Below are 17,632 nucleotides of genomic sequence, written 5' to 3'. Positions count from 1 at the left end.
TCGCCACGTGCATTTAAAGCCTTGTCGAGCTCTATGGTTATGGTAAAATATGGCGTCCATTTTTGACTTTAACCAAAGATTTGACATTTTGCATTGTAGTTAAAGTTACAGTTATAGTTAACGTGAGTTGATGCAACCCATCCATAGTATTGTATTAACTGAATTCAACAATATTTGACAAAGAATTCGATACCTGAAAGAAATATTATGATTAATAATAGTACTTATTTTAAAAAGATAATTCTGATAAATAATTCCTGTACTGCCACTTCCACGGTGAACTGTACAGTGTACACAGGGGACATAAGCACACCTGAAAATAACTTTGTTTTGTGGAAAACTCTGTGGAAAAGATATGTTTGAAATTATCGAGTGCATTTTGACTAAGTCCCCTGGATTGTATTACGAAGAATTATTAATGTTCAGATCGCGTCTACGGAAAATCCTTACGGTGCTTCAAGGTGTGATGATGAATTAGAATTCGCACCGCAGTGACTTCATGCACCGTAGTCAGTCTACAGGCTACAGCAATCATTGTGGGCTAAACACACTGCAAAGTGACGCGGCGAATGCATTTTGAGCGACTTCCAAAATGGAGGTGGTTATAATTATGTTCGGCTGTGGATCTATTTTTTTTTTTTCAAATTAACCATTCAAAACTTTATATACCACATTCAATCTATAGACTTGCCGTCCGTGGCGTTGAAACTGCTTGTTCATATTTCCACAGCCAAACATAGAATTCCCTCCTTTTTTGGAAGTCGGTTAAAAATGCGTCGCATCACATTGCATCGTCACGTCGCAATATAAAATAACCCTTTATAAAGTTCTATTAGCCATAACTTTAATAATTATGATTAAATACATTAAATGCTTAATAATAATGCTTTTTTGAGTTAAATATCGTATATATTTTATACGTGGGAGAGCCATGCTTCGGCACGAATGGGCCGGCTCGACCGGAGAAATACCACGTTCTCACAGAAAACCGGCGTGAAACAGCCAAGCGCTGTGTTTCGCCGAGTGAGTGAGTTTACCGAAGGCCCAATCCCCTACGCTATTCAATTTCCTTGCCTTCCCTTCCCATCCCTACCCTCCCCTATTACCCTATTCCCTCTAAAAGGCCGGCAATGCACCTGCAGCTCTTCTAATGCTGCGAGTCTATGGGCAACGGAAGTTGCTTTCCATCAGGTGACCCGTTTGCTCGTTTGCCCCCTTATTTCATAAAAAAAAATATGGACGTTTCTAAAGACAAATGGGGCTAAAATGTAGAGATTAGAAAATATTATAATACCTAGTACCTTCTATACTTACATTTATGGATACTTATTTAAAAAAAATTATAATCGGTCAAGTGCGAGTCGGACTCGCTCACGAAGGGTTCCGTACTGTTATAGAGCAAAAATAGGCCAAAAATTGTGTTTTATGTATGGGAGCCCTTAAGTTTTTATTTTAGTTTAATATTTTTATTATTTAATAAAATACACATAGATATAATCAAGAACGGGAACAGAAACACATAATTTGTGAAAATTTCACAAGTCAAGCTATAGCGGCTCTTAAGAAACAGCCTGGAGACAGATATACAGACAGACGGACAGACAGACGGACATACATCAAAGTCTTAGTAATAGGGTCCCGTTTTTACCCTTTGGGTACCGAACCCTAAAAATCATAATCTTAACATTACGATGTTTATAATAAACGGACTAAGTTATTTACTAATATTTTAAAGCAACAACAATAATAATTACATATTATTGTAAAGTGAGGAATTGTAAACATAACGTCTACGAGGTTGGTACCTTGGATATTTTATACAACAACATTTCCTACTCTACAATACAATATTATGTTTTTTGTATTTAATTTTGTACATTTATTTAATAGGGTATAGAGATTAGGTTGAGAGAATGGTCATAATTCATAAAATTAAAAAAATGGTGTTGCTGCATTTTTTTAATAAAAAATAAAAGAAATATCATTTAAATTATACGACGTATCATTGTATCTACAGAATTCTAAGCCAAGTAAGATTGACTTCTAAAGCCTTGCAAAGCATCGTAAATTCTTTTATAGCACTTTATAGCATTGGTTTTATAACAAGGCTCGTATGGTAGTTCCTCAGTTACTCATGAGCTACTCGTTCCTTAGTAACTTATAATCCTCTGTAAGGTCGTTAAGGTACAAACCTGTACACTTTGACCATCATTACAATGTCTTGCCTATTTAAGGTTAAAGTAATGACATAGGACTATTTGTAGAATAAATACAAGTAAAAATTACGTGCTCTTTATTAAAGATGTATTTATTTTATTTATAAGTAGCTACTCGTAATAAAAGTCCACCTGCTTAAGTTTTAACTGAGTAAGGTGATAATGCAGAGAAATAACCAGCTATCCACCTACAAAACTCTTTTTAGGGTTCCATACCTAAGGGTAAAAACGGGACCCTATTACTGAGACTTCGATGTCTGTCCGTCTGTCTCCAGGCTGTAACTCAAGGACGGTAATAGTTAGAGAGTTGAAATTTTCACAGATTATGTATTTCTGTTGCCGCTATAACAACAAGTACTAAAAAATTAATTAAATATTTAAGGGTGTCTCCCATACAGAAAACACAACTTTTTGCTCTATAATGGTACGGAACCCTTCGTGCGCGAGTCCAACTCGCACTTGGCCCATTTTTATTTCAAAACCTAAAAGAAAATATTATACAATGCACACTATTGACCTATTATATAGTACTAACTACTAAGTATTGTATTAACTGAATTCAGCAGTATTTGCCAAAGAAATCGATAATATTAAAAGAAATATTATGATTAATAATAGTATTTTAAAGATATAAAACCGACTTCAAAATTGTACGTAAATGAGAATTAAAATTACGTTATCTCAAAAACTACTGGACCTTTTTTTTTATGAAACTTGCAGTATTCCCTAAGTTGAACAATACCAAGTACAGAAAAATTACTGAAATCAGATTTGTAGTTCCGGAGATATTATGTGAACACAAACATAAAAACATACATACTTTTGAAAGGCACATTTGTTCAGACAACATATTATTATACAAAAACTGGGCAGTTCTAGAAATATTACCTACATACGCGTCGAATTGATAACCACCTTTTTTTGATATCGGTTAAAAATCATCATGAAAGTCTGTAGACTGTATGTCATGATTGTAGAGCATCCCCAGTTTTGTATAACTCAGCGTATTGTTACCATTATTTGAGGCCAGTTTTCTAAGAGACTGTGATTTGACTATGTATTCAAATTATAAAATGATGTTAGCTTTTGATTGCATATTATATTGTGTAGTTTAATGTCGGTAATTTTTCAAAGCGACCTTTCCTTATAAATATACTCGTACCACACCTTGACCTAATGTTTACTACGAGCTCAAGAAAAATGTTTTTACTCTCAAATTCATGTTATTAGGTAAATGCTGACATCAAAAGTTTTAACAATGGTTTTATTTAATAATAATTTTAGTAATATCTATCAATATAAATCAAATTTAACATCTCTCGAAGATAAATTATCATTAAAATGCTACAATTTAAATGGTATACCTATCTTATGCATAAGGTGACACATTCAAAACTCACTTTTGAGAACACTTGTGTCTTGGAGTTGGGACCATGACGAATTACTGTATGAAACTGATGACTAATTTCAAACATAAAATATACAAAAGGAATTGGCAACTAAAATTGTCATAAAATAATTTAAATGAATACTTCATATTTTAACAGCGGCACTCAAATACATTGGAAGATTAATTTTAAATAATAATACGACCTGTAAACCTTCAAGAAAAGAGCGTATTCCCTCTTAAAAGGCCGGCAACGCACCTGCAACTCTTCTGATGTTTGTCCATGTGCGACGGTAGTTGCTTTCCATCACTAATTTTAATAAAAAAATAATTGAAGCGTTTAACAGAAAAAGTATGGATTTTATGTCCAAATCTTCATCAAGTTTCAGTTAAGTAATCATTAATCTCTCTGAGCGCGACTTTTATTAATTAGGCAAATCAAAAATTGCATATTCCGAATAATTTGAAATGTAGAGTAAGGAACTTTTTATTTTAATTGAGCGCCCATTAAATTGCTGAATTCAGATGAACTCTACCTCGCATAATATAGAGTTTTTGATTCCAACAGAAAAAAATATTATATTCCAAGTTAAATTTATTTTCCATCCATAAATGGTTAGGTTTTTAATATTCTTAAATAATCTCGTAACATTTCCCAAACTTGATTCTAGCTTTTTGTATATTTTAATAAGTCGCACTGATTATAGGCATTACGACATTGATTTTAAGGAAATACAAATAAAATAAAAGAAAACATAATTTAAGAAAATACATTTTTGTTTTCGCTAGCGCTTCCATTTAAATCAAACGGGGTTAAGTATAGGATTTATGTATCGGCCACCCTCCGTCTGGCTGGGGTGAGATGTGACCTTCGCGCACCCTTCCGGACGTGTGTACCTACCACCTAGCGAGATAAAGCCCGTTCAGTCGCTCAGTGAACTACTGAGGTAATCCATTAGAAGTAACTCATTGTCACCGATGCGTGGTCGCTAAAGTGTTAAGACTTAACATACGGTGAAGCCCGCGGCGCCGGCCACCTCAGTCGTATCGCGCGCGCCGTCCGAGATACACGTCAACATGAAACCTCTAGTCCTCGCCCTCCTCGTCGCTCTCGCGGCGGCCCAGGACGCCAAACCGCGCCGCGAACAGTTCCGAGTTATATACGAGTGGAACGTGATCGACTTCGAGTGGGAATCCCCCGGCGATCGGGAGGCGGCCGTCAACGGCAGCCGCTACATCCCCAAAAATGTGCTCATCTCGGGCATCAACTACTACGGCGAAAATATTTACCTGACGCTCCCGAGGCTGCTCGACGGCGTGCCGGTCACGCTGGCGACCATCCCCGCCTTCCAGAACCAGACCACGGCGCCCAAGCTGCGGCCGTTCCCCAGCTGGGAGGACAACGCCATCGGCGACTGCGAGGCGCTGCAGTTCGTCCAGAACGTCGAAATCGACCGCAACGGCCTCATGTGGATCCTGGACAACGGCCGCGTCGGGACCCTCACGCAGAACCCCACCGCCAAGTGCCCCCCCTCGATCGTCCTAGTGGACCTTAAGGCTGGCAGCACAAAAATGGAAAGGATTCCGCTGCCGGCGGAAACCGCGAATCCTAGCAGCTCCTACCTGAACGACCTGGTGGTGGACAACCGCGCGGACGGCGACTACGCCTACATTACCGACAACAGCGTCGTCGACCCCGGCATAATCGTGTTCAGGCGGAGCGACAAAAAGTCCTGGAAGCTGCGCGACAAGAAATCGATGACGGCCACCGAGGAGGCCGCGCTGTTCCGCATCAACGGCACTACTGTGAAACTACCCGTGAGCCTGGACGGCATCGCGCTCGGCCCGCAGTTCTTGGTGGAAGGTGATCAGATAGAGCGGACGGTGTACTACTGCCCCCTCGCGAGCTACCACCTATTCGCCGTCAACGCTTCCGTCCTCCGCAACGAGACTTTAGCTGAGAAGGGGGAGGGCGCGCTCAGACCCTACGTCGTCGACCTCGGGACGAAGCCCTCGCAGACCGACGGCATGAAGATGGACGCCGCCGGCTCACTGTTCTTCGGTCTGATAGGCAACTCGACCATCGCGGAATGGAATACTACGCTTGCCTTCGATGTGGGTCAACGCACGATCGCGCGCGACCAGAATTACATACAGTGGGTGGATCGTTTCACTTTCGACGACCGCGGCAACCTGTACGTGGTCATCAACCGGCTGTTTAATTTCATCAAGAACCAGGTGACGACGGACGAGGTCAACTACAGGATACTGAGATCGCACACGGGGTCCAGGAGCTACGTGTACTCGGAGATCGCGGCGCCGACGGAGCCTCCGGCTCAGGGCGCCGCCCCCGCGCACACCCTCGCGGCCTCGCTACTCCTTGTGGCCTTCGCCCATATTCTCGCCTAGAATAAGTCCAGTGCATAGCACTAATGCGTCAAACGATGCGTTCCATTACCAAATATAATGTTACCTGGAAACATTCCTGTCAGTGATATACCGCGATGTAGATAGCTTTTATTTTATATTTAGACGTATCTGTGGTCGATTGTGAAGACGATCCGTGTCGTCGTAGAATTCAAATGTCGAGGACGCGCCGGCAAATTCCGAGAGTAAACAAACATAATATTTTTGTAACGAAAACGAGATGCGCACTATTTAAATTGCATTAAGGACGGCCAATATTTAAATAAGTCTTTTAGGTGATAAGTTACTTCTCATATAGTGTAAGTTATTGACGAACTAATATATTATAATGTATGTACATATCATGTGAGCGAGGGTGACGATAATAAACGTGTTTATCACATTATGTGGCTTGTTATTTTGTGTACATGACTTATTTGTTAAGGAGATGCTAAGTGGTAACTTATGTCGCCGCAGTCGGCACAAGGACTAAGGTGACGTCACTCACCGTAGTAGAGCTCTACTTAATATTTAATTAGTTAAAAAACTTTTAATTAAATTTCAAAGGACAAACGTCAACTCTGACCTTAAGTACAGTAAATAGTTGAATACTTTAATTTTCATAATTATTATAGTATATTATAATAATTTGCACTTTCGACTTCTAAATTCTAATACGATATTAATTATAAACTTCACTTTCTCCACTAATGCATCTAGAAATTATATATCTGCATGTCATTAAGTTTCAAAAATCGGTAGAATATAAAATCCTACGATTTTAAATTGAAAATACAAGAGTTTGTTTGTTCTTGGTAGAGTAAAAAACTCTACCAAATATAAACAAACAATTTTGACCCGGTAAACTTCGTATCACTTTTTACACAAAATAATGTTATTGTGACTATGAATTTAGATGTAAGCTATCCTATCTTTCAAGTTGAATCAAATTGCATACGGTGTACATATCAAATTACAAATCGATTCAGTAATTTAGGAGTCCATCGCGGATAATCAACGTGACACGTAATTTTTATAGAGGTTTCTAAAGATGTTGAAATTTTGGTTGAACCATAAAATTTAAATATTCTATGACATAATTATACCTGCTTTGACCTAAAACCTATTTGATGTTGCAAAATAAAATAAAACCCTAATTGCATAAGTTTTATTTTTATTTTATGGTAATGTATGCATCAGTACGAGTTCCGAGTGTGACCCCATACCTCAGACTCTACGGCCTAGCATCAGAACCTGTTTCATTTGAAGACCTTACTGTACATCGCTGCTTTAGTTCCTGATCTTCAATGTCAAAAGGCTAAACTATTTGCAAGCAAGGTAAGAAACTTCAAGAAATAACTTTTGTTTTCCTAGAGGTTAAATTGTAGAGTCGAGAATTAATTCTCAATGTACTTAGTCCATACTAATATTCTAAATGAGGTGTCACTCTTAGTCAAAATCTTATGTTACGTAGAATGCAAATTCTTTAAAAGATTAGGAAAATCATGGAATCGTTGTTATCATTTTAAAAAAACGGTTCCCGTGGATGTCAGCGCGAACGGGCAACTTCTCTATTTATCTTAGTATTAAGTATATTTTGGTTATATTTATTATACGTGTTAACTGATATAAGTAAAAGTATTGTTCTCGTCTTATAAAAACTTATTCGCAAATATTATATTTACAAACATATTTTACAATGTAGGTCACGCCATGCAAGGAGTAATTTAATACGCAATAAATAATAATATTTAATTATTGTTATGTATAATTTTAACAAATTATTTAAATTTAATTACAAAATTTAACTAAAACACCGTAATTTATAATAAACTTACTGTTACACTCACATTCAACGATGATTAAATTACAATTTAATGAAAAGTTTGACATAATATCACTAATAATATTATAATGTAAATTGTAATGTTTAATGTATTCGACGACCTCTGTCATGGCTCAGTTGGTGGGTTGTTGGTAGCTCAAGCCGGGAGTTGCGGGTTCGAATCCCGCCGGGCGGTGGAACAAAAGTTTCCAAAGTTCCTGGGTCATGAATGTGTATTAAATATGTGTAGGTATAACAAAAATCATAAATAAATGTCCATATATATCAAATCAAATCAAATCATTTAATTCGGGCATCAGAGGCCCATATAACAAATACCTTAAATCTAACATACATAATATAATTATATAATTAATACCTTAAAACTAACATACATATTTTATATATACTTAATAACTAACACTGTCACATTTTGCCGGCGACGCGACTCGCTTTGTTCCGGAGTCTCCCCCGGAACATCCGATAGACTGCATCCATCGGCCAAAATTCCGGCGCCTCGAAAGTCGACAGAAGATTCGTGCTCTCACCACAAAGGAGCTAAAGTTAACCTTGTGGCGAGACTGCAGACGCTCGACCCTCAGGCGCAGTGTCGTCTTCTTCTGGATGTAGTCCACGATGTCCTCGACCTCCATGGACCAGTGCAGGCGGGATATGTACAGGGGCGTCGCGGGGACCTCGCTCCGCAGACGCAGCTCAGGTACATATGGTGCGGTGCCGCGATGGTTGCAGGCGGCGGGCTTCTTCCTCCTCTCCACCAGTATGAAGCCTTCCTCATCGCACCTCCTGCCCTCGTCCTTGCCAAGCCGAGAAGACTCCACCTTGCGGCTGTCATAAAACTCTCTCTCTATATAAAACTCAAAGGTGACTGACTGACATGGTGATCTATCAACGCACAGCCCAAATCACTGGACCGATCGGGCTGAAATTTGGCATGCAGGTAGATATTATGACGTAGGCATCCGCTAAGAAATGATTTTGATCAATTTCACCTCCAAGGGGTTAAAATAGGGGATGAAAGTTTGTATATAATAATACCTCTTAACGCGAGCGAAGCCGCGGGCAAAAGCTCGTATAGTATAAAAGTATTAAATATATGTATTAAGTATATTAAATATATATGTCAAAATCTTCATTTCATTACAGATAAGTACGTTTCTGAGTACGGCAATAAGCCACTGTATTCTTAACGTGGAATGTAAAAAGAATTCACTGTTTGTTTAAGTCGAATCGGGAACAAAGATTAACTAATTCTTGTTTTGTCTCACTCTGATACACACAGAAAAATGTAGAGATAAGTTCAGTTTAATTAGGACAACGCATTTCTACGGTAGAGATTTTTCTTGGTTGATTTTCTTCGTAGTTTTGAACTCTAAGTAAGTTTTTTTATCTCATATTATTTAAGGAAAAAAATATGGATCATAGGCATAATATATTGATAATTATAGAATTTTTATAATTATAGAATTAGTCTTTCTCAAAAGACACTTTTTAAAATACATAGAGACTGGGCTAGCGTTATAAAACTGACATTATTCGATATCAAATTAATTACTGTATTTATAATTATTATTTATTTTTATTATTTGTAATTATTATTTCCTACCGCCCCCTACCAGCAGTTCGATAAGAAAGTCTTCAACTAGAGTTCAACGCGTTTTTTATTAACATGGCGTTATTGGCTTTTGATCGATACTTGCAATCACTCGGAAAATTCAAGTAAATAACGTTTAAGAAACGATATTTTCTCGAATTTTTTACCCGACAGCGACAGAAAGAATGTTATTAGTGTGAGTCACTTAAAGTGTTTGTATATTTCAACGTAGGAGAGCCATGCTTCGGCACGAATGGGCCGGCTCGACCGGGGAAATACCACGTTCTCACAGAAAACCGGCGTGAAACAGCGCTTGCGCTGTGTTTCGCCGAGTGTGTGAGTTTACCGGAGGCCCAATCCCCTAGCCTATTCCCTTCCCTACCCTCCCCTATTCCCTTCCCTTCCCTACCCTCCCCTGTTACTCTTAAAAGGCCGGCAACGCACTTGCAGCTCTTCTAATGCTGCGAGTGTCCATGGGCGACGGAAGTTGCTTTCCATCAGGTGACCCGTTTGCTCGTTTTCCCCCTTATTTCATTAACAAAACTTGATGACGCCAGCAACTTCGTTGCGTCAAAATTCGGTAATCGCGCGGGATCCGTACATTTTTCCAGGATACTGAGTATCCCGAGACTCAAAGTGGACTCAAAAATCGCTGGTTTAGGCGTGAAGAGGTAACAGATTCATAATATTAGTGTAGATAATGGATATAGATGGCACGCTATATTATTATGTAGAGTATTCGTATATGTAGAATATACGTCTTCAATTATTGTAGTTTTACAAATTTCTCGAACAAGCATGTAACAAAATTATGTACGATGAAGAGCGCGATACAAAACTTGTTTTCTTCGAATCTAGTCCAAACAGATGACGTGACCAAACGCTATAATTTTTTTGGTGCAGCTTACTCTACCAAAAAACATAGAAAGTGTTTAAGAAAGTTAGTAACCTTTACCGACTAGTGTAATCACTTGTTTTATTACAGTATTTATTTTAATTTACTTGTCAATTTATTTTTTATTAATTACCACTACCCATAGCAGAATTGTCCTCAAAGTGTAAGGAAGGGAAAAAAATCATAACAAACTCAAAAAACGTGGTTTCTCAGGAATAGCCTCTGCCTAACTACTAATTAGCCTTGTAGGTATGATATTATTTTTCATCCTCATCATGCATGGTAGCCGCAGTATATCTTGTACTTAAGCGAGACATCAGACAATCTAGTATAACAGTACAATAATTAATCTTTCGTAACAGCTGCAAATGTTTTCATTTAAGTTTTTTGAGGAAAAATACGATATAGCTTAATCCTTAGGATTCCTTAGAATCCTTAGGATTCCTTAGAATCCTTAGGATTCCTTAGAATCCTTAGGATTCCTTAGAATCCTTAGAATTAAGCTATATCGTATTTTTCCTCACAAGATATACTGCGGCTACCATGCATAATGAGGATGAAAAATAGCATACGTGGCTAGTTTGGCACGCGGCCAATAGGGGATATTACGCAAATATCGGAGCAGAGGGCGCTACTAGCATAGACAGTAAATAATCCGACCACAAACCGAATAAAGGTCATGTCGGAAGTAAAATTAGAGTCAGTTCACATTGCTTCAATACAATCAAAACTGAACTTAACTTACAAGAAAATACACATTCAATTGACAGACTTGCTGCTGAAAAGACGGCGGACAGGCTGCCTATTTTAGGTTAACATTTTTTACCCATACAAAAAAAGGATGTAGCGTCGCTAAAAAAGACTTCACTAAAAGTAAGCCTACGTATGAGAGTGCGGTTGACCGTTCTCGAGTGGTGCTGGGTCGCGGGCCGTAAAGGCCGTCGTCCGCCACATTTTTGTATGGGTCGATACCGCATCACCTCGTCACATTGCAATGTGAACAGACCCTTACTCTGAAAGAATCGTAGTAGTAACATTAGTGTGACAAGTTTGCAGAATACGGCGTAGCACAAGGTTATTTATGACATAATAAGTGTTAGAAATCGCTTACAATACGTGTTTTAATTTATCAGACGATGTTTGTTAACAATAGACAAATCAATCATCCTGTTGAGATGTCACATCCATTTTTATACCAATATACTAAAAGACTTAAACTCATTCTGTATGATTGTTTCCCGTTGTATGTATCATGCTAGGTATTAGGCAAGCTAGCGCAATTTTGTCCGCACTCAGAGACATTTAATTATGATTAACAGTTTGACAGATAATGTATGAAGCTTATGTGAAATTTTTAAATAATTAATATTCCACTCTGAGTACGGCAATAAGACGCACCACGAAATGTATGTTTCTTTTATTATAATTATTATTAGTGGCAGAAATTAAGGTTTCTGATATTTTATTTGTGTAGGGGGCGTCGTTCCTCGTCAGGTCTGCCCCAGGGGCGCGCCGCGACTATAGCTGCTATAGTACAACGATTATAATTATTATCATGCTCACCATTCTTTTGGCATTACAATACGGCACCCTTAAAAGTTGCGTAGCCATGACACCTACATTTAGGGCCTCAATCACCCGACACGTTCGATCTTTGGCAAGAATTTGTTTAAAGGTTGCGGCACTAAAACAATTGCAGAATATCTACGCTTGGCAGTGAAGCCAACATCCATAATTTGTTATATATCTTTAAACGAGCAATTCTTGTATATATATATATATATATATATATATATATATATATATATATATATATATATATATATATATGTCGTAGGATGATTTGATAAATCCGTGTTTTCGCGAAATCCCTAGAATTTTCGCGAAAATTCTAGGGATTTCGCGAAAACACGGATTTATCAAATCATCCTACGACATATACAAGAATTGCTGTAACGAAGTACGGTTCCCGCGCGATAAAGAATTTTGGCGCTACGGAGTTGCGGGCGTCATCTAGTACAAAATAACGATAAGGTTATTCTCAAAGTGTGATCCGTGGAGCCGGGGGACTCCGCAGAACCTTTTAAGGGGCTCCTCGAGAATTATAGAAATAGTGAGAAAAATACACCTCTGCTATCAATCCATGTCCTAATTTATATTGTTAAGGGGGGGGGGGGGGGGGCAAATTACCCAGGTTCTGGTGCCAGGGGGGGGCAAATTACCCAGGTTCTGGGCCAGGGGGGGGCAACTCAGATTTTTCATAAGCTAGGTGTTTATAAAGAATAAAAAACTAATAATTTTTAATTGTAAAAATATTGTATTGCAAACAAATGGCAAAAATTCGTTTTCTTGATTTTTAATTTTTATAGATAATATACTTAGTAGGGACGTCAACATGATCCAGGGGGGGGGGCAGCTGCCCTGTGAACTCGCAAACATATTTCAGTATGACGATCCAATTGCTTCCTGTTACTATTTAGCCAGTAAACATCCAACGCGTGTTCAATTTCAGATTAGATCTAGTATTTGTCGATGCACTTAATATGCAGTCAGTTGGCCGTGAAAGTGCATGCTAATATTGTAAGGCTACGTTCACAGGCAACTTTTAAGTGTCAAAGTGACCGATGTTACGTTATATTACGACTCTGTCAAGCATTTGTGTAGCATCCCACGAAAAAAAACGTATTGAGTTATGAATGCAGTCATGTTCTTTAGATCATATAAAACAAGATTGCATTCATAACTCAACAAAAAATTTGGGTTAATACACAAATGCTTTACAACGACCATAATATAATTATTATACACTAAATGACGCTCGCAACCCCGGGTTGAGCTAAAGTATACAGTGTGTAACAAAAATAAGTGATAATACTTTAGGGTGTGTACGTGTTCCTTGTAGAGAGTTCACTGTGAAAGTAGCAGCGCTGAAAGACGAAAATTTTTTTTCAATTTTGTATGGGCAAAGGCCCGAGCGCCACGAGTTTCCCCATACAAAAGTGAAAAAAAATTTTGGTCTTTCAGCGCTGCTACTTTCACAGTGAACTCTCTACAAGGAACACGTACACACCCTAAAGTATTATCACTTATTTTTGTTACACCCTGTATATACAAGGTGTAACAAAAGTCAGCGCTGAAAGACCAAAAAAATTTTTCACTTTTGTATGGGGAAACTCGTGACGCTCGGGCCCGTGCTCATACAAAAGTGCAAAAAATTTTTCGTCTTTCAGCGCTGCTACTTTCACAGTAAACTCTCTACAAGGAACACGTACATACCCTAAAGTATTATCACTTATTTTTGTTACACCCTGTATAGTTTATCGCATTGAAGGAGTGAGCACACTGAGACGGGCCGTGCTGGGGCTCAGCGTGCCGGGGCTCATCACAAAAATTATTTGTATGGAAGCGGATACGCGTATCGCACACTGTGTCGATGTCGGGGCGCAGCGGATTTCCCCTTCCATACAAATTGTATGGAGGCGGATTTTTGTGATGAGCCCCGGCACGCTGAGCCCTGGCACGGCCCGTCTCAGTGTGCTCACTCCTTTAAACAGCAAAATCGGTTTGGCAGTTGGGAGAGACAGATACTTTCGTATTTATAATATTAGTATGGATATTATGTACACTTTTTCGATCACAAACTGCTTGCTGGCATTCAGCAGCTGACAAAGAGTTTGGTGTGAACACAGCCTTATTCTAATGTCCAAGGCACAATGCAAAAGCTTTCTGATAATAATAATAAATAGAGGACGGTGGGACTAAGTGCCTGTTTCATCACTTCCTGATAAAGTCCCAGAGAGGCTATCCATAACTTATTTGACAGATACTCTATACTCAATCTGTCAAGTTAAGTTGTGGATAGCCTATCCGAGTTCCGACACTTATCAGGAAGTGGTGAAACAGGCCCTAAGTGTCCAGTATCCTAAGGTTTTTCTCAGAAGTTAGATTTAATCGCAGCTCTAAGGGAGAGTAGTTTTACTGCTATGTCAGGACATACCAGTAAAAATCCAATTGTTTGTGTTATTTATTGGGTTCCTACATGATCACTTTATTTATTACAGATCTCTTATAGGATCATTTTATTGTTTTGCCGTCTATCTGTCAAGGTATCATGCTGAAAAGATCAAATTTTTAATTATCTACCTAAAGTACATGCAAGTACTACAATTATTTTCTAATAATTTGAAGAGCCATGCTTCGGCACGAATGGGCCGGCTCGACCGGAGAAATACCACGTTCTCACAGAAAACCGGCGTGAAACAGCGCTTGCGCTGTGTTTCGCCGAGTGAGTGAGTTTACCGGAGGCCCAATCCCCTACCCTATACCCTTCCCTACCCTCTCCCCTATTTCCTTCCCTTCCCTTCTCTACTCTCCCCTATTCCCTTCCCTTTCCTTCCTTACCCTCCCCTATTACCCTGTTCCCTTTTAAAAGGCTGGCAACGCACTTGCAGCTCTTCTGATTCTGCGAGTGTCCATGGGCGACGGAAGTTGCTTTCCATCAGGTGACCCGTTTGCTCGTTTGCCCCCTTATTTTATAAAAAAAAAAAAAGACTTAACAAAGTTAGTATAATCGTTTTTGTTTTTTTTTATTTTATTTTGTATTCTATCTAATGCAAGTTTATATAAGAACAACAACGAATCTAATATAAGTTAAAACATGACCTCATGTTGATTTAATAGATACCACATTGAGAATACTAATACAGACTGATTGTCTTACATATACGTAAATACTTATTGTTAACTTGACTTCAATTATCCTTATAGCTGACCATATTTTTTACTTCAGGGATAAGACAATGAAACAAAAAGATAATTTTCTGATACTGATTATAAGTTTTGTTCAAACAGGTTCATAATCTAGATAATATACTTATCTAATTAATACCAAAATAAATATAGCACTTAGTTTTTCTATAATTTTTAAACTACAGTCTATACTGTATTAATTTTAAGTATTTTAAATCGGAGTTATATTAATTTCTACCCACCAGTATTATTGTAGGTGTTGAATAATTACTGAGATAAAATTCGTCATAATTTTTTGTAGAGAAAAGCAGTGTCAAAGTTTCACTTCAAATATTTACCATTGCTCGTACTATAACCAGTTTAGATGATTAGATGACTAGAAATTGTCACCAAATATGTTGTTAGTATATTTTAGTATGTTACAACTGTTAATTTTGTGATTAATTCATTGTTACTCCATATCGGTCAAAATAATCAATACCCACTTAAAGTAGTATAAGTTTCTATTATGTTTCTAGTACCATGTTTTATCGTGACATGAATGACATATTTGCATTTTAAAAACTATAAAATCCTACATCCGAAATTATGTAGCTTATATTATCTTGACCATTATCACGAATCTATTGACAACTTATTTATTGAATGTAGGTAAAAGAAAATATATTGAGGAACAAACATTTAACATGTGACATTTTAGACCGCTTTTCTTTCAGCGGGAGTATTTTTGAGAAAAAGCCGCAAGCAAAAACATCAAGGTTTAAAATTAAAAGCATCTCGAGGAAGTCACGAAATTAATTTGTGAGCATCGGAGCAATACTGATAGTGCTGGATCAACAGTTAACAGCGAGGTGACCGAAGCGTGAAGGCCCAATTACCACAGAGCCGACAGCAGCTGTTGAAAAGTTAAAATGTTTCATTGTTATCATTCAAAACTCGATGAAAATGCGGTTAAATATGTGCTTATTAAAATTATTGCATTTGTTGATAAAAGTTATATCCAATCCCATACGTTATGGACTTATGACATCTCACTTCGTCAGATCTAGTGTTACCTTTTTCATAGTTTCGACGAAGTTACCGACTTTCAAAATGGGGGAGATGTTATGTTCGTTTTTTTATGTTCAACGATTACTCAGCCGTTTGTGAACCGATTTTCAAAATGTTTCTTTGGTGTATAGGGTATCATCCCAATTTTGTATTATATTCACAAAAGTGGTGACCTGATGAAGGGATCCATAAGTAATCGAGAGAAATCCTCAAAATTTACATGGAAACATATTGTGGTGACTTCGGTTTCGTGAGAAGTATTCTAAGCATATGCTACCAACAAGAAAGATTTTGCACCGAGGTATACCGTTGTTCGGAAGGTGCTGACTGCTGAGAGAACTCCTGATTGTTTATATAGCTACAAGTTTGGGAGTTTCGGTGTTATTTTAAGAGGAGTCCACACCGCCCTTTTTTCCATACAAACGTTGTCCCCTGTTTCCTCCCTGGATAATGCTAGTAGAGTTATAATTTTTTCCTGAATATCTACGACCACTAATGCAATGTCCCTATGTTTTCACAATTTAATTATTAAATAAGATATGAACGTTCAAAAACCCAAAAAAATGGCCAGATTTTCCGCCGTGTTCAAACAGATTTGGCTAGATTATACAAAAAAAAAAACGTAGGAACACAGCTCAGGCCTTTCTTTAATCTTTACTGAAAAAAGTACTTAAATCGGTTAAGTTTTGGAGAAGGAATCAGGGGACAACGAATCGTTGATTTTCTGCAATTATCTCTATCGCGTTCTGCGGTATAGGCTTGAGGTAAGGGAGACAGCTATAGATATTACACATACTTTTTTGTCATTTCTCTAGCCCCTGGTGCATCCTCTGAACGGAAAGTATATGCCACTGTGCAAATTACATTCATCATCATCACTATATTATATCATGCATCGTCCCATGATTATAATACTTATGCCTATTATGACCCTATTATATAGTATATTATTTTTTATTTTATTTGTACAGAAAAACTTACAGCTAAACAAATCTCAATAATGACCAAGTTAAAAACAAATAGCCATTTACAAGTTTTTACATTTAAGACCGAAGAAACTGAGGAAAATGTGGAAAAAACGGGGGAAAATATTAGAAAAGGTTTATCTCAGGGACTATTGGAGCAATTTTTATGGCAATATTTGGCATAAATATAGAGTAGACCAGAGTGAAGGGACATAAGCAATTTTTTTGAGGGGATAGTGTACGGTTCCCGTAAAATTCTTTATTCTCCCGGGCCAAGCCGCGCGGCACATCTAGTGGGATATAAAACACATCATATTTTTGTTATGTTTTAAGTTTTCACAATTTTATTGAATCCAATCAATATCCAAAGCAAACTGTGAGTTGTGACAATTTATTCCGTAAAATAATAACTTTGTAATTATACATTTCTTTGCGTTTATCCGCAATAATTAATAATGCATAACAATAGATAATATTATTGTCTGTATGCCGGTGACTTCATTATTTGTTTGTGTTGGGGTCTGGGG

At 37.8% G+C, this 17,632-nt stretch overlaps 1 protein-coding gene across 1 annotated transcript; it reads left to right on the top strand.

The window, feature by feature from the left end:
- The first annotated feature begins 4,598 nt into the window (after positions 1 to 4,598).
- Positions 4,599 to 6,413, top strand: LOC121732651 (protein yellow-like). The gene has a single exon (XM_042122604.1). The coding sequence runs from the start codon at positions 4,681 to 4,683 to the stop codon at positions 6,010 to 6,012; it is 1,332 nt and encodes a 443-aa protein (XP_041978538.1). The 5' UTR covers positions 4,599 to 4,680; the 3' UTR covers positions 6,013 to 6,413.
- Positions 6,414 to 17,632: the final 11,219 nt, after the last annotated feature.

The sequence above is a fragment of the Aricia agestis genome, chromosome 12 (assembly GCF_905147365.1).
Source record: "Aricia agestis chromosome 12, ilAriAges1.1, whole genome shotgun sequence".
Classification (NCBI taxonomy): Eukaryota; Metazoa; Arthropoda; class Insecta; order Lepidoptera; family Lycaenidae; genus Aricia; species Aricia agestis.
This window is presented reverse-complemented; position numbering and strand designations above follow the sequence as displayed.